The sequence below is a fragment of the Lepidochelys olivacea genome, assembly GCF_965140295.1.
Source record: "Lepidochelys olivacea isolate rLepOli2 genome assembly, chromosome: 20".
NCBI lineage: Eukaryota > Metazoa > Chordata > Testudines > Cheloniidae > Lepidochelys > Lepidochelys olivacea.
Genome location: NC_140430.1, coordinates 5,462,806 through 5,479,299, shown reverse-complemented (window position 1 = coordinate 5,479,299; position 16,494 = coordinate 5,462,806). Strand labels below are relative to the sequence as shown.

At 55.8% G+C, this 16,494-nt stretch overlaps 1 protein-coding gene across 3 annotated transcripts in view; it reads right to left on the bottom strand.

Annotated features, from left to right (window-relative positions):
- Nucleotides 1-16,494, bottom strand: part of RARG (retinoic acid receptor gamma) — a 65,440-nt gene that overhangs the window by 7,689 nt on the left and 41,257 nt on the right. For all 3 annotated transcript variants that reach the window (XM_084610770.1, XM_084610771.1, XM_084610769.1), the window contains 2 exons: nt 3,971-4,119; nt 2,342-2,483 (listed from right to left, as the gene is read on the bottom strand). In XM_084610770.1, coding sequence (XP_084466896.1) covers nt 2,342-2,483; nt 3,971-4,119 — 291 coding nt within the window. The remainder of the gene's footprint in view (nt 1-2,341; nt 2,484-3,970; nt 4,120-16,494) is intronic.

Genomic DNA, 16,494 nt, shown 5'->3' with positions numbered 1-16,494 from the left:
AGGTTATTACACGGGGGGGGGGGTGTCATGAGCTGACAGCCTCCACCCCAAACCCCGCTTTGCCTCCAGCATTTATAATGGCGTTAAATACATAACCAAGTGTTTTTAATGTATAAGGTGGGGTCGCACACGCTGCGTGAAAGGGGTCGCCAGTACAAAAGTCTGAGACCACGTGCAGGCGCCCAGCACCAATGGATTCTGACTGGCCACACGGCTTAGCACACGGGGCAGTGCCTGACGTGGCTCACCGGATTGGCTGCCCGGTATCCCCTGTGAAGGATGGGGCTTCCCGGCTCTCCCTCTGCCCCACTCCGGCCGCCCCGGCCCTGCTCCCCGGGGAGCCCTCCTGCTGCACCTGTCCAGGCGGGCCCCTTGCAAAGTACTTTGAGCCCTGACCCGTCCTGGCTTGGCCTCCTGGTGGCAGGGGGAAGGAAGGAGATGAACTAGGCTTCAGCCAGAGGGATAGAGACAGCCCCATGCCCGGGGGTTGGGGGGTGGGGGTCAGTTCATCCCTGCCATCCCCAAAACAGGGCACCAGCAGTCCTGGGGCCCAGCGAGCCCAGCAGGGTCCCCCGCCCCCCCAGGTCCCAGCATTCCCGTTGCGTGTACATTCTCCCGGCCCGCCCTGTGGCCGCACATTTCCAGGCTGCACTTCCGGCTCACCCCAGCACGGAGCGCCAGGGGGAATCTGGCAACAGGATACGCGAGCCGGCAGGATATCCACTTATAGCCTCGGCCAGCACAATGCCGGCAGGGAGGGGCTGCCAGCAGAGCTCACCCCCCCCCCAGACACCCCACTACCTTGGGGATCCAGCCCCATCCCCCCAGATGCACAACCACCTGGGCTGCCATGGCATGGGGCCGGGGGGGAGCTGCTCTGCCCCCCCACCCTATCTACTGGCACCTTCAGCCCATCGAAAGCCAGGGTGACGCATGGAGGCCGGGTGTGGGGGGGGTTGTTTGAAGAATCAGGTGAGACAGCCGAAGCTCAGCAGGCGTGTGGAGTGGGGGGTAGCAGGGAAGGGCAGTTCAGAGAGGCAGCAGGTCCCCCAGATCCGGGACCTGTGCCAGTCTTCCCATGCAGTGCTGTTCACATGCCCACCAGCTGTCAGGGAGGCAAGGGGGGCAGCCCCTTGATCTCTTTTCGGGGGGGGAGGGAGGGGCGTCCTGCAGCCCATTCAGTTCTAGCTGGGCCAGCGCTGGGGGAGTGGGAGGGATGCCAAGGATACCCGCCCCTGCCCAATCCTGGCCCAGTTCCCACAGACCACCCATTTCCGGTCGCCTTCAAGACATCTCGCCCTCACCGGCCCCAAAAAACCCTCCGCCCTTAAAGCGACAGGGGCCTGGAAATCAATGGCCAGGGCTGAGACAGACATTCCTAATTACGGGCTCTTAAAGAGACAGTGATTAATGGGGGCCCCACCCTGGCCGGCTCGTGAGGACATGCCTTAGCAGTCGGGAGTAAAAGCAACAGCCGCCAAGAGGCACTCTGTCTCCAGATGGACCATCCGGCTGACAGCACTCTTAAAGGGGCAGCCGCCCTCTTCCAAGCCTTCCGCCAACTCCCGCGTGACTCAGCAAAGCGGGCGGGGGGACGGGGTGTGGGTACGAGAGATCACCACCATGGGGGCACGGTTACGGTGGCACCTGTGAACCATGGCTCCAAGTGCTGGGCCTCAAAGCCCACTTTGCCAAGGGGCCAGAACCAAGGATTTGAATCCCGGTGAGATTCGGATCCACTTCTGGCCCGTGTCCTGTTCCCACCTGGTTCCGGCTACCCTGGCCCGGCCAGCCCAAGAACTACCCGTATCGGAAGCATGTCCTAGCGTGGCCTTGCCATGGGCACCAGACTTCCATGAGACAGGCCTCAAACCAGAGCCTGGATCCAAACTCCCACCCCCCCCCCGGCCACAGACCTGAACTGGGCCAAACTCGAACCCTAGATCCAAATGATCCGAAGCCAGGCCTGGATGCCATGCCCTAGCCCCGTCACAGTCCGGCCCCATCTGTGCCAGCTGGGCAAAGATCTCGGGCAAAGCTCTCACCAAACACTATGGGGCTCATGGAGGAGCCCCTGCTCTCCCACTTCTAGTGCCAGTGACTTTCCAGTCTTGGGGCACAGCAGTGCCATGGGGCAGGGCCCTGGGCAACACAAGAGCATGCAGGAGTAGAGGGCTGGGGGGGAGGGGAACAGGTGCATGTGGGCCAGTCTCTCTGCATGGGGCCATGCCCCTGTTGGATCCAACCTTCCATCTGATCCCGCTGCAGGTGGATTCCTCCCCCACCTCCCAGCCGCCCATGGCTGTTGCCCCCACCCTCCCGCTGCTCCCTGGCTCCTCACCTTCTTTGGACATGCCGACTTCAAAGCACTTCTGGAGCCGACAGTACTGGCAGCGGTTGCGGGTCACCTTGTTGATCTGGCAGTTCTTGTCGCGGTGGCAGGTGTATACCATGTTCTTCTGGATGCTTCGGCGAAAGAATCCCTGAAGGTGGTGGGGGGAGACAGGGACATGCAGGTCATGGGGAGCGGGGTTCAGAGGTAAGGATGTGGTGGGGGGAGAAGAGGCAGGGAAGGGGTTACCCCATGTGCCCTACAGCTCCAAGCAGGTGCCTTGGCAAAGCTGCACCCCCAAACGCAAACAGAACCCCCCAGTCTGGCCTGCTGGAGCACCAGTCGCTGCAGCATCTAAGAGCAATGGCCGCTCCAGCCCGGTGCTCCAGCTCTGACACTCTCAACCCCCTTCTCACAGGCAATCATGGACTGATCCCTCCTGACCCCTGGCTTTTAGGAGCTGGCTTGTGCCGTCAACAGGAGAATGTGTAGGCCTTCTGGCTGGGATCTACAAAGGGAGTGGGGTGCCCAAATGCAGTGCGCCCAACCCCCTGGGCCCCTTTGCACATCCTGGCCTCCTATGCAATTCACTATTCATGTAATTGGTTTTTCATAGAACCATAGACTATCAGGGTTGGAAGGGACCTCAGGAGGTCGTCTAGTCCAAACCCCTGTTCAAAGCAGGACCAATCCCCCAAATCCCTAAATGGCCCCCTCAAGGACTGAACTGACGACCCTGGGTTTAGCAGGCCAATGCTCAAACCACTGAGCTATCCCTCCCCGCCCTTGCCTTTCTCTAAATCCTATAGAATCATAGAGATGTAGGGCCAGAAGGGACCTCAAGAGGTCACCCAGTCCCTCTCCCTGCACTGAGGGAGCACATATATCTAGGCCATCCCTGACAGATCCTATTGCATAAGAACATCCAGTGGTGGTGAGTTCCACAGGGTCATCATTTTCAAAATGCTCTTCCCTGGGATCAGTTTTAAATGGGTCAAGAGTCCCCCTCGGCCTTCACGCCCCACAAATTGTCTCTATCCTGGTCATTCTTTTAGGGCTTGTCTACATGGGGAAATGGACTGAAATAATAATGACACCTAGCTTGTTTCATCAGCAAATCTCAAAGCACTTTAAAAAGGGGGTACCTATCACTAGCCCCATTTTACAGGTGAGGAAACTGAGACACAAAGAGAGGCAGTGACTGGTCAGGTCACCCAACAGAGCCAGGCCTAGAATCCAGGGGTCCCAAGCCCTCGCCCAGCGCTCAGGCCCTCAGACTGTGCTGCTATTCCAGAACAGTGACCCACTGGACACTCGATTTTGGACTAAAAGCCACTTTTCCTGCAAAATAATGACTGCACTTCCAAAACTTTGTTCCTCTCTGTTTGCACTGTGAGCCCTTTGGGGCAGGGACTGTCCCTGGCACAATGGAGCCCTGATCTCAACTGGGTTCTCTGCAGCGCCTGGCACAACGGGCCCTTGATCTCAGCTGGGGTCTGTGCAGCGCCCTGCACAACGGGGCCCCAATCTCAGCTGGGAGGGGTGCCCAACGGAGAGCCAGGCTCCAGAGGGGCAAAGCAAGGAGCTGGCTGAGCCCCAAGCCGTGCGGCGGGCCCCAAGGGCGGGGGTCCCCGTTACCTTGCAGCCTTCGCAGGAGCTGACGCCGTAGTGGTAGCCAGAGGACTTATCGTTGCAGACAAAGCAGGGCTTGTAGACGCGGGGGGGCGGGGGTGGTGAGGGCGAGCTCGGCACCATCTCCTCCGAACTCGTGCTCTGGGTCTCCACGGCTGATGAGAGAGGGAATGGCAGGGGCATCAGGAGCCAGCGTCCGGGTAAATTCCAAGGGCCGCAAGACCCAGGCGATCAGGGATGGCCCTGACAGCGTGGGGGAGAGGGGGGTTGGTAAACCCCCCTCCCCCCCAACTTCTGACAGGAACCTTCTCTGAGTGCTGGTGCTGGGGGCTTCCCATCATGGGGGTTTCCTGGGGGTTGGGGAGGAGGGTCAGGAGGGGCCCCAAGGAACATGCTTCTGTGGGATCCCTCCAGCCTGGGGCAGCCAAGGCCACTTGCTAGGTATTTGGCACTGGCCAAAATAACCAGAGGGGAACAGGGAAGGGAGGGGGAATCAAATCCCTCCACAACCTGTCCCAATGCCACAGCCAGCCCCCCAATCCTCTGTCCTGCTCCGCGAGGCCAGAGCCAGCCCCCATATCTGCTGCTCTCCCCCCAGGCCAGAGGCATCCTCCCATCCCCCTGCTCTCCCCCTTGCCAGAACCAGCCCCCACAATCTCTCTGCTCCCTGCAGGCCAGGGCGAGGCCCCCATCCCCTTGCCCTCCACCCCAGGCCAGAGCCAGACCCCCATTCCCCTGCCCGCCCCCGCCCCGAGCCAGCCAGGCGCCCCCAGGCCGGGCTGCAAACTGTTTTCAATTCTGTCTTTCAGCGCAGAGCGAATTTCCTGTAGCCGGGCTCTAAATGCCACATTCCAGTCCAAACAGGTTGGAATTGTTACCAGAGCCGTGTAACCTAATCCCCCTTCCCCCAGGCCCACGGCACGAGGAGGGGCGCAGGGGGATGGAGGGGGCACACCCATACCCCAGGGGGACTGCGGGCTTATCCCTCCACAGAGGGCCGGGCATCATGTGTCCCGCCTCTTGCCTTTTGGCTGTTTTATCCCCACCCTACCCCTTGGAAGGGCAGCTGAGTCCCAGAAACCCCATCAGCCCAGGTGGACCCCCGCAATGGAACGGGGAGGGGGGAGCTGGGTGCTGCCTAGGTTTGGACAGTCTCCAAAGCATCAGCTTCCCCTGTTTGCAAAGCCAGGGGGCGGGGGGCCAGCATCCCACATTCATTTTTCTTAAAAAAGGAAAACAATAGCAACCCTACAACATTGGGCCTCTGAGCAGCCCTACAATAACAAACCAGCCAGTGCAGCCCAGAGAGTCTGAGCAACCCTACAATAACAAACCAGCGTGTGGAGTCCTATGCCCCTGAGCAGCTCTAAAATAAATCAGTGTGTACGGACTTGTGCAAAGAAGCAACCCTACAACAACACACTAGTACACCCTGTCCAGCACTCACAAGAGACCCAACAATAACAAACCAGCATGGCAGAGTTTGCAACTTCCAAGCAATCTTTCTTCTCTCTGGGTTTTGGGGGGTGAGGGGGTTCTATAAAATTTAAGTTTAAGTTGCCAGGCCTTCAAGTTATATCAATAACCTTCCAAACACGACCACAAGCATGGCCTGAGTCTGCAACCAGCCAGCCAAAAGCAGTAACTCAAACTGCTCCCTTTTGATGTGATGTTAACTCTGGAACTTAATGATGAAACAGACCGAGAAATACCACAGGTGCAAAGTTTCCAGGCAACTACCAGAGTTCAGCAGCATCCCACAGGATACCTGAAAACCAGGAACTTTCTAGGGGAGACATTTTAAACTGGTAGCGTATTTCATTCACTGCTTTGCTCCTCTTGTGCAAATTGTGGCCTGAGTGGCCACTAGCCCCTATATAGTATGAGAGAGGAGCAGAGCTGTCCATGTGTGCAATGCTGCCCTCTACTGAACACAATCGGAACTGTCCAGCTGTGTGCCATAGGCCCTGTACTGTTAGCGGCTAAGGGGGGACGCTCCTGTAGCTCAAGCAGTAGAAGCCAGGGTTATACTAGAACAGGATTAGGTTCTTTCCCTGAGGCTGTAGCCTCTCCCTGAGGTCTTTAGTGGTAAATCAGGCTACAAGGTGAGCCCTCTAGAGAGGAGGGTTTTCCACTGGGCACTGTTCAGCCCACCCAGGAAAAGGGTGGGAATCGGGGAAGCAGCCACAAGCAACGGGACTGAGCCCAGAACACCTAGGTCCTGCTGCTGACCTGGTGTCCACACATCTTTCCAGTCTCATCCTGAAACGCTCAGAGATACACACCCCAGACATTTGCTTCTGGCTGAAAGATGGGACCCTCACCCACACCCCCTTCCCCAGGCTCCCTCCTCAGTACCCTGCCCCGTCAATGGGCACTACCCTACTTCCACTCTGCACCCTCTCCAGCTGCCTTCCTTGGCTACAGCCCCCTGCTCAGATCCTTTCCCCCTCCCTGGATACCAGCTCCCCCTCTACCACCTGCCTAATTCCCCCTGCTCCCAGGATGCTGGCTCTGGCTCTTCCCCAGCTCCCCACCCAACACCCCAGACACGGCCCTTGCCCAGCGCTGGGAGCATGCAGCCGGGCTGGAGACGGTGGTAGGTGGCACATAGACTACTGGGATCCTCTCTTCTATCGCCACCACCCACAGCAGGGTGCAGGCTCAAGGGGCATGTCCTCGCTTGCCTCACTTCTCCCAGCCCCATTTAGTGCTGGCAGAAAGGCAGCGCTGCCCCCAAGCTGGGCCCTGCTCCGTGCTGGTCCCATGCAGGGCACAGATTGCATGGGCAGGGGAGCAGCATCCTCTGCCCGCCCTTGCTGCCCAACAACCGTTGCAAGCTCAGGCAGAAATCCTCAGCGGCCAGGAATCGGAGATGGCAAAGCAACACTCCAGCACCACCACTGCCACTGGCGACCCTGTGCAGTGCACACAGCACCTTGCACACCAGGGCCCCGATCACAGCAGGGGCCTCTCGGCATGACTGTAGCAGCGGTTATAATACTGGGGTGTGGATCTCAGGGCCTCGCTGATCAGCTTCCCAATGCGAGAGAAAGCAGTAGCACAGAGGACTAGGTAGTTTACTTAGTGCATCTTGCATACGGTCCCTTCGCCAGACCTGGAACAGAGGCGGTCACAAACGGCACACAGGCAGCCCCCTCTGTAATAAATCTGAACCCCAACCCCAAAGCCCAGTTCCCAGGGAGCAAGACTCCCTCAAGAATAATTAACCCTGGTTGGAGAGATTAGGGCAGGGAGCAAACCCGGCCACAGCTAAAGTTTACTAAGGAAGGGGGCCTAGATGGAGGGTTTCTATGGGCTCCTGGATGTCATGGTGGCAACCCCAGCCCCTCTAAATCCCACTTGCTCTCCTGCCCCCCATGCATGTGCGCAGTTCACAGGGAATGACACATGGAGGCAGAAACATCAGCCCCTCCCACATACACACAAACAATATTTCCATTGTGTGGAGCACTAGCCCCCAACACCACCCCAGTGCTGCCGTCCCTGGGCACCGCTGAGCCTGGCATAGCGCAGAGAGCAGACCCAACTGCAGGGTGTGGGGTTCTGCCTCTGCCATCTGTGGCCAGGGGGCAGCCCCCTTGCACCCTGGGTGCAAACTGTCTCTTGCTGCTTGCAACAGCTCTCTGGGAGATGCATGTCCATCCTCCAACAAACTAAACAATAGGGCGTCTCTTCCAAGGCAGAGCACTGCCCGCAGGCTAAGAACTAGCATGACTATGCAACAGCACCACCTGGTGACTCCCACCATAACATAAATAAGAAACAGGCCTCAGTTTCATAGGCCATCCAAGCTGCCATCACTCGCTTCTCCACCAGGCTTCCTTTCTGCCCCAACTTCTGCCAAACAGAATTAGAGCCTCCAGCCAAAACCTCAGCTCTGAACCCCCAAAGATCCACGGGGGTTCAGATCTAGGGGCAAAGCTGGTGGCTGGCCCCGCGGACTAGTTACCTGCAAGCACTCCGGGTCCCACACTCCATGCCCCTCTCCCGCACCCCTTGCACCCCAGATCTCACCCGCGGGAGCATCTAGCCTTTTGCTCTGGCTGATGCATGGGGGAGCTCCTGACTCCATGCATCCCTGTCCCTTCCCCCATAAGGGAGACAACCTCATCTCCATGACAGACAGGCCAAGTGGACGATTAGAGGCTCATGAATCTTAACCCTCTGCATTTTTTCCCTTCTTTACAATAAGACAATAGGGGATTTGAGACCTCTCCCTGTGCCTCCCCTCCCGCCTGGGAGATCAGCAGAGAGACAAAGGAGGGGAGGGTAAGGTGATTATATCTCAATTGCAGGCTCTTATTTACCTGAAAGTAACCCATAAACACACAGGGAGGCGCCTTTGAAAGGCATGGGAATGCTGTGTGTATCTCTACATCAGCGGAGTTGATTGTGAGTCTGCAAGAGAGTGTGCCTGTGTGGATTGTGTTTGTGTGGGTGCAGAAATGGGAGCGCATGTGTGCGCTTGATTGCGTGTGTATGCTCAGCCCCTGGTGAGCATGTTTGGCTTTAATTCTGGGGGCGCAGTCCCCGGTGAGCACGTCTTGATTTGATTCTGGGTGTGCACGCTCCCGGTGAGTGCTTACATGCATGTATCACCCACTTTATAGGAACATCTCAGGGCTGCTGCAGGACTCCTGCCCCTTGCTCCCTGCCGGGATAGGCTGCTCACCCCCTTTAGAGCTTCCTCTCCCCCACCAGCAGCCCCATCCCCCAGAGATCTGTCTCCATGGGACAGGGAAGGCCCCTCCCTTACCAGCATCTGACCCATGGGAGCCAACTGCCTAGACACCCAACCCATGCAATATTCCAGAAGCCTCCCGCGGGCCCCTGGGGCAGGGACAGTGCTCAGCTGACCCCAGGAATTAGAGTGCTGGAGAGAAGGTGCCTTGGGGTCCGGGTAGGGTTAGACAGCAGTTCCCAAGCTACATGGGGGGCAAAGGGAGTGGGGAAATCCGATGTGGACTGGATCTTGCCCCAGGGACCAATCCCACCCCATCACACTCAGCCCGAGGCCCATGCAGGACTGGGTCAGGCCCCCCCTTCCCCGCCCCTTCCCCCGGTCTTGCTATGGAGCCTGGGGTCTGAGAGCTGGGACTGCACTGGCCATGTGGCTTCCAGGGGGTCCAAGGTTAAGCTGCAGACATGGGTCACCAACCCATGGATCAGAGCCCTCCTGCCCCCAGCTGCCATCTCTTGATAAGCATGCAAGAGCTGGGCGTGGGGCTGGGCTCCTAGTGATCATTACAGGCCCCAGCCCTTGAAGGGGCATGTGTGTGGAGGAGGCCTGGTCCCCCACCCCAGGGGTGGGTTCAAAGCCACCGTTCGTTGTGTTGCCCTGGCCCCCATCCTCTGGCTGGGACACCAGCACCAGGAGGCAGGTCTCTGGGAAGCAGGGGGCCCAGTGCTGTGACAGGGTCCTGCTGAAAGGTGCTGGGGAAAGGCCTTACCCCCCAGGGACACAGCTGGATTCTGAGGGGGCCCCCTGAGGCAATGAGTCTATCCTGTCCTTGCCCCCAAATCCATTCCCACAAACCATCCCGAATCAGCCTCGTCTGCCCAGCCCCATGATCCATCAGAGCTGGCAGAGATACCCAGGCCTGGCTGTGGGCAAGAGAGAGGGCTGGTCCCCAGGGAGGGGGGCACCCTTCTGGAAATCCAGCCTAGGAGCTCCCTAATCCCTTCCCCAGTACTGTCCCCCTGCATACCGGTCCCCCCAAAATACCATCCCCCCGACACAGCTCCCCTGGATATTGCTCCTCCCGGATATCACTCCTCAGTACCGCTCTCCTGCATACCAGTCCCCGCAAAATACTGTCCCCCGGCACAGCTCCCCCCAGATATCACCTCCCAGTACCACCCCCTGCATACCTGTTCCCCCCAAAATACCATCCCCCGACACAGCTCTGCTCCTCCCAGATACTTCCCCCCAGACACTGCTCTCAAAATAAACCCCTCCCTCAGCAGGCTTGGCAAAACCGGGCTCACCCATTTCATCAACAAGAACTGAGCCACAAAATTCCTGGCCTCCTGATTGCATTTTACAGCCTCCTTCCTTCCTGCCTGGAGCAGCAGAGTGGTGGGAGAGGGTGCGTGTGAGGCAGAAAGAAAGAAAGAAAGTGTGATGGAGAGAGAGAGGGAAATATCTTTCCAACTGGTTGCTCGGGGGAGCCCTCCTAAATCAGGGTGATGCTCAAACCCCACAAACCACAGCCAGGGGCCCCCAACTGCCCTGTGGCTGCAGCCCCGAAGCCAGGCTGACAAGGCTCCAGCATCATTAGCAGAGATAAACCCGGAGCCCTGCAACAGGTGGGAGCAGAGGGGAGGAAATAAATCCAGTGTCAGGACAGTTCATGCTGTGCCCAGGGCCTCCCACCGCAGAGGAGAGGGGAAGAGCCGGGCGGGTCATAAATCCCCCCTGCACCGCCAGCCATCTGATGTTCTGCCCTGTGCCTTTCAGCACCGGACGAACAAACCCACACGTGTTCCCAGCCCTTGCTGGGGACCACTCTACCTCCAAGCAGGTGGAATAGGGCTGCCAGCTCAGGGGCTAGAGATGTGGGGGCAGGATCCCCACTACTTGTGGGACTCCCAGTCCACCAGACTCACAGCACCGAGAAGTAGCAGGTGGCTGCTGGGTTCTAATCCTGGGCTTGGGTGCGGAGTGTGGCCTAGTGGACTCCTGGATTCTAACCAAAGATCTTGGGGGAGAGCATGGCCTAGTATGTGGAGCCCAAGGCTGGGCTCCAGGACTCCTGGGTTCTAATCCTGGATTTGGGTGAGGCGTGTGGCAATGGAGAACACAGTTGGGGCTTGTGAATCTAGGCAAGTGCGTCTTCTAAGTAAAGCAGGGGCCAAGAAATAAAGACTTCCAGGCTCTAGTCTGAGCTCTCGGAGGCAGTATGGTGGTTAAAGAACCCAGGAGTCCTGACTCACTCTATTTCCAGCTGTCACTGATTCTCGGTGTGATCCTAGGCAAACCACTACATCCCCGAAGTATAGTACGATTAACGTGAAGTTCTCTGCCAGTGTTTGTTATTAGATAGAGTCAAAACTACACCCACTTATCCAAAGACACCCCTTCCCCCAAATGCGGGGAGCAGGGACCATCACTGATTCCACAGGACATTCCTCCCAGAGGACCCATTACAAACACGAGCAGTCCTTAGACGCAGCTGCCTCTGGGGAGGAACAAAGCAGCCGGTTAGCAGTGCTGCGTGATGGTTTTAGTGAGGGACCGTGCAGGAGAATCTCTTCTCATTGGAGTGGTTGCCCAAGCGGGGATCTGGTCACCAAGCCCTTGGATTAAGACCCCTCATCTCAGGGGCAGGACACAGGGGAGATTTTAATAAGCAATGCCCAGACGCTGGGAGACTCGCTCTGACCCGTGTGTATGTTATACCTTGCGGTGCTGGAAAAGGAGCATCTCTTCCTGCAGCCGGCACCACGCATCCCGCCACGCTGGCTGGCGGGGGCGGGCCGTTTCCTTCAGCTATTTATTGCTATTTACCAAAGGCAACTTTGGTCTATAAAGAAAGCCCCAGCGATCCTGCTGCCGCTGACATAAATGGGGAAAAGTCCAGGAGGGGAAGAGAGGTATGTATGTGGAGGGAGGAGAAAGAGACAGTTGGGTGCATATGAAGATAGATAGATAGATAGAAGACTTGCAAGCAGCAGTCTGAGCCCATACAGTTGCTGTTATGTTAATTTCAAATCCAAGGCCTTGTCTACAGGGCAAAACAGCATCAGATTAAAAGATGCGAATTGAAACCGATTTAGGCTTTGTCTACACAAGAGATTTTTTCAGTATGACTGAAGGCACCGGTAAAGCTACCCTGGTCTAGCACCCCCCTCCCCCCACCCCTGAGGCACTCCTGGCCTCCATCCGCACTAGGAAGTTGTAGTGGTTGAACCTTACCGATCTAGTTAAAGCAGTGTAACCACACACAGACACAGTTACTGGGCTGGCACAATTATCCCAGTACAAATGGATCTGTGCCGGTGTAGCTCATTCCCAGATGGGAAGGGAATATATACCAGTATAACTGCATCCACCTGAGGGCTTATATCAGTATCACGATCCGTGAAAAATCAGCCCCCCCAACCAACACAGTTATATGGGTACAAACACGGTGTACCAAGCAGGCATCCACCCAGCCAGATAGACGGATTTGATACAGCTGGTGTATCTTTCCTGTGTAGACAAGGTCTCAGATTAAGAGCAGTTTACTGTGGTTTAACTTAAATAGGTTCAAAACCAAAAACATGGGAAGTTATGAGATAAGCTAAGGGATGGGGGCACGTGGGGGGAATTGAAACCACTATAGTTATCCCAGTCTAACATCCGATATAGCTTATGTCACTTTGGAAGTGATTTAAACTGAGTCAGAGAAAAGCCACTCTTATTCTGGACTAAGGTTACGTCTACACTACGGGCGGTCCAGCGGCCCAGCTGCAGCGATGCTGCTGCAGCCCCACAGCGTTGATGCTTCCCACATCAACAGGAGGGGTTCATCCGTTGATGGAGGCAACCCGCTTCCCTGAGTGATGGAGGGTTGCCAAACCTCCAGGATTGTCCCGGAGTCTCCAGGAATTAAAGGTGAATCTTTCATTTAAAGATTATGTCATGTGATGAAACCTCCAGGAATACATCCAACCAAAATTGGCAACCCTAAACTCCCTGCGCTGCAGTGGCTAGATCGACAGAAGAATTCTCCCATCACCCATGCTGTATCTTCCCCCCGGGACCAGGCTGACTTAACTACAGGCTCCGGGGGGTGAAGTTTTTCATAGTGGGCACTGTAGCTAGGTCGATCTACAGTTCAAAGGTAGACCAGACCTAAGAGTGTCCACATAGGAGGTTAAACTGGGGTAGCCAGAGCCCTTTATCCCAGGATGATGATATCAGTATAACTTCCCATGTGGACAAGCAGTTCGTTCCTTGATGGGGAATAAACAAAAATCAAGTAGCGGTGTCTCTCCTCTAGGGCTTCCAGGCCCAACGTAAGGTGCTAGGCTCCTGCTTCCCGGATGGACAACAGAGCTTTGCATTTCTATGGAGACTCTTAGCAACCCTTTATCATCTCCTCAGCCCCCAGAAGCAGTATCCTAGAGACTTTCAGCTATTGGAGGGGAGAAGGATCCTGATCTGAATTAAATTAGCTGTTACCACTTAAGAAAGAGACCAGGTAGTCCTCATGGATAGTTCTCTGAAAATATTGGCTCAATGTGAAGCAGCAGCCAAAAAAGCCAACAATGGTAGGAACCATTAGGAAAGGGATAGAGAAAATATCGTATTGCCACTATATAAATCCCTGGTGCACCCGCATCTTGAATACTTATTTAAAGTCTGCTGCAGTTTCCATGATATGCATCTGATGAAGTGAGCTGTAGCTCACGAAAGCTTATGCTCTAATAAATTGGTTAGTCTCTAAGGTGCCACAAGTCCTCCTTTTCTTTTTATCTTGAATACTGTGTGCAGTGCTGATCACCCCATCTCAAAAAAGGTATACTAGAATTGGGAAAAGTACAGAGCAGGCCAACAAAAATGATTAGGGGGATGGAACAGCTTCTATATGAGGAAAGATTTTAAAAAATTGGATTGTTCAACTTGGAAGAGAGATGACTAAGGGGGGATGTGATAATGGGCTATAAAATCATGAACAGTGTGGAGAAAGTGAATAAGGAAGTGGTATCTACCCCTCCACATAATTTTATTGGCTGATCCCTGTTTTTTGTGTTAATAGGCAGCAGGTTGCAGAAAAACATAAGGAAGAACTTCTTCACACAATGCACAGTTAACCTGTGGAACTCATTGCCAGGGGATGTTGTAAAGGCCAAAAGTATAAATGGGTTCAAAAAAGAATTAGCTACATGGATGGAGGATGGGTCCATCAATGGCTATTAGCCAAGATGGTCAGGCTCAAAATCCCTTGATCAGGGTGTCCCTATACCTGTTTGCCAGATGCTAGGACTGGACAACAGATGGATCACTTGATACTGTCCTGTGCTGTTCAGTCCCTCTGAAGCATCTGGCTCTGGCCACTGTGGATACTGGGCTAGATGGACCATTGCTCTGGCCCAGTATGGCTGTTCTTATGTGCTTATGAATGACCCAGCCCAGTGAGGTGTAATGGCGACCACAATGTGACTTGTGCTCCATTCCAGGGGCATCTGCCTGGATCCTGGATACCTTTTAGGGCATCAGTCCTAGATGGGACTCTGCTGTGAGGAGTATAAAGAGGATTTTGTACTGAGGCGGCTGGACGCAGATAGGATCCTGGTGTTGTCTCTGGGTCTGTCTACATGGCAGCTGCTACAGCCACGCCACTGCCGATGGGCCACTTAAGCACACAGAATCACAGAAGGTCAGGGTTGGAAGGGACCTCAGGAGGTCATCTAATCCAACCCCCTGCTCAAAGCAGGACCAATCCCCAATTTTTGGCCCAGATCCCTAAATGGCCCCTCAAGGATTGAACTCAGAACGCTGGATTTAGCAGGCCAATGCTCAAACCACTGAGCTATCCCTCCCCCCATGATGTAGACACTTCCTACTTTGTTAGGTTGATTGAACTACAGCACTTAGACCATGAAATTCTTCACCGTCCTGAGCGATGTAGCTAGCTAGGTCGACCAAATGTTCAAGCATAGACCAGGCCTCTGGCTCGCTAGCTCCCAGCCTGGGCTAGGTCTTCACCAGGTCACGTCTACACTGGGGCTTTGGCTGGCATAGAAATGCCATTAAAAATCACCCCCTCTCCAATACTGCTGCACCAGCAAAGGGTTCCGGTCAGAGCTGGCCCTGGGCTGCTCCATGGCTCCCCACGGTCTCCCTGAGACATTGCCTTCACCCGGTGGCGTGTAACTGCATGTGGGCCACGAAGCTGGCTGCTACTGGGGCATCTGCCTCTGTGTTTTCAATCCAAACCGCTCTGGTACAGGATGGAAGATGCTCTCATCCCCCCCAGGATCGTTCCTGTGTCTGCAGCAGCTGGATAAAAGGACTGGTTGCTGTTCAAACACCATGGTGGTGGTTAAAGCAGGGCCAGGCAATGTCAGGGAGTCAAAGCGTGGAGCAGGGCTTTGCATTCCCGTCAGGTGGCTGCCGCATGCCAGCAGGTGCAGCGAGCAGCAACCTGCCAGAGTGATTAATAACACTGATCCTTTGCCCTTTGATCTGAAAGCGTTCCGCGGACACTTGTTAATTAAGCTTCCGGGAGGCAGAGCGGGGGTTTCGTACACGAGGAAACTGAGGCACAGCGCGGGGAACTGACTGGCTTAAGATCACATGGCTAATTCCTGGAGCAACCGGGAAGAGAATCCAGGAGGCCTGACTCCCTTCCCCTGCTCTATCCACTAGATATCACTCCTCCCAGAGCTGGGGAGGGAACCCAGGAGCCCTGCCTCCCAATGTCTGCGCTCACTGAGCCAAGAGGGGAAAGGCCAGGGGAGTGTTCATGGTGGTTCTGGTGGAGCTCAGAGCTCTGCCAACCAGCCTAACTGTCAGATGCAAAACCAGATCCAGGCAAAGGCTTAGGTGGGGCAAAACCATGGGGGTAAAGCAGAGGCAGTGCTGCCTAATGGCTATGGCCTTAGACTGGGACTCAGGCTAGACCTGGGTTCTAGTCCCAGCTCTGCTGTGTGACCTTGAGTAAGTCACTTCCCTGTGCCTCGGTTTCCACAGCTATACAATGGGGATAATACACTGACCTCCTTTGTGAAACAGTTTAAAAGCTGTTTATTCTGCTGCTCTGGATGATCAAAGTGCCAGCCCTGGATTTGGCCCAAGCAACAGTGTGGATGGCAGAGAGGTGCCCGCTACACCCCACCAGCTCCCATTACATGGAGGGGGGCAATCCTGTCTCATACACCCCATTATATTTCAACCTCTCTCCCCACACACAGGCTCAGCTCTGGGGCCCTCTCTGGTCTCTGCCCCTGGCACTGCAAGGGGCTCAGCGATGGCATGGGCACCCAGACAGCACTCTCTCAATTGCACCTCCTCACCCTACAGAGTGAGAGCCGACCCCTGCCCCCAAAGAGTTGACAGTCTAGACAGAGGGTGGAAACTGAGGCACAGAGACTTGACCAAGGTCAGTGGCAGAGCTGGGAATGGAATCCTAGTGCCCTGAATCACTCCTGCTGTACTCTCCTCCTAGAGAGCAGGTGGCCAAGACCCAAGGTCTGTATCTGTAACTGACCTAACACTGCCAGGGGCTTTGTTTCCCCTTAGCGGGGAGTAAGGACTTTGGGATCTAGGAGCAGAGAAGAGCCCCTTGGTGGTGTCTAGTGCAGCCCTCCCAGCCAGGGCAGGGTGGGTCCCTACTACATCGCTTTGACCTAAAGCACCTGGGCTCCTGGCCCTTCCCCTGGAGGGACAACGTGCCTGTCAGATCCATCCAGCTCCTGGCCCCAGTGCAATGGGGCTCCTAGCCTTTCCCCTGGGGGAGAGTCGCTCTCTGGCTGGATTGGTCCTCCTGCCACAATGTTTTTCCACTTTTCCTAAT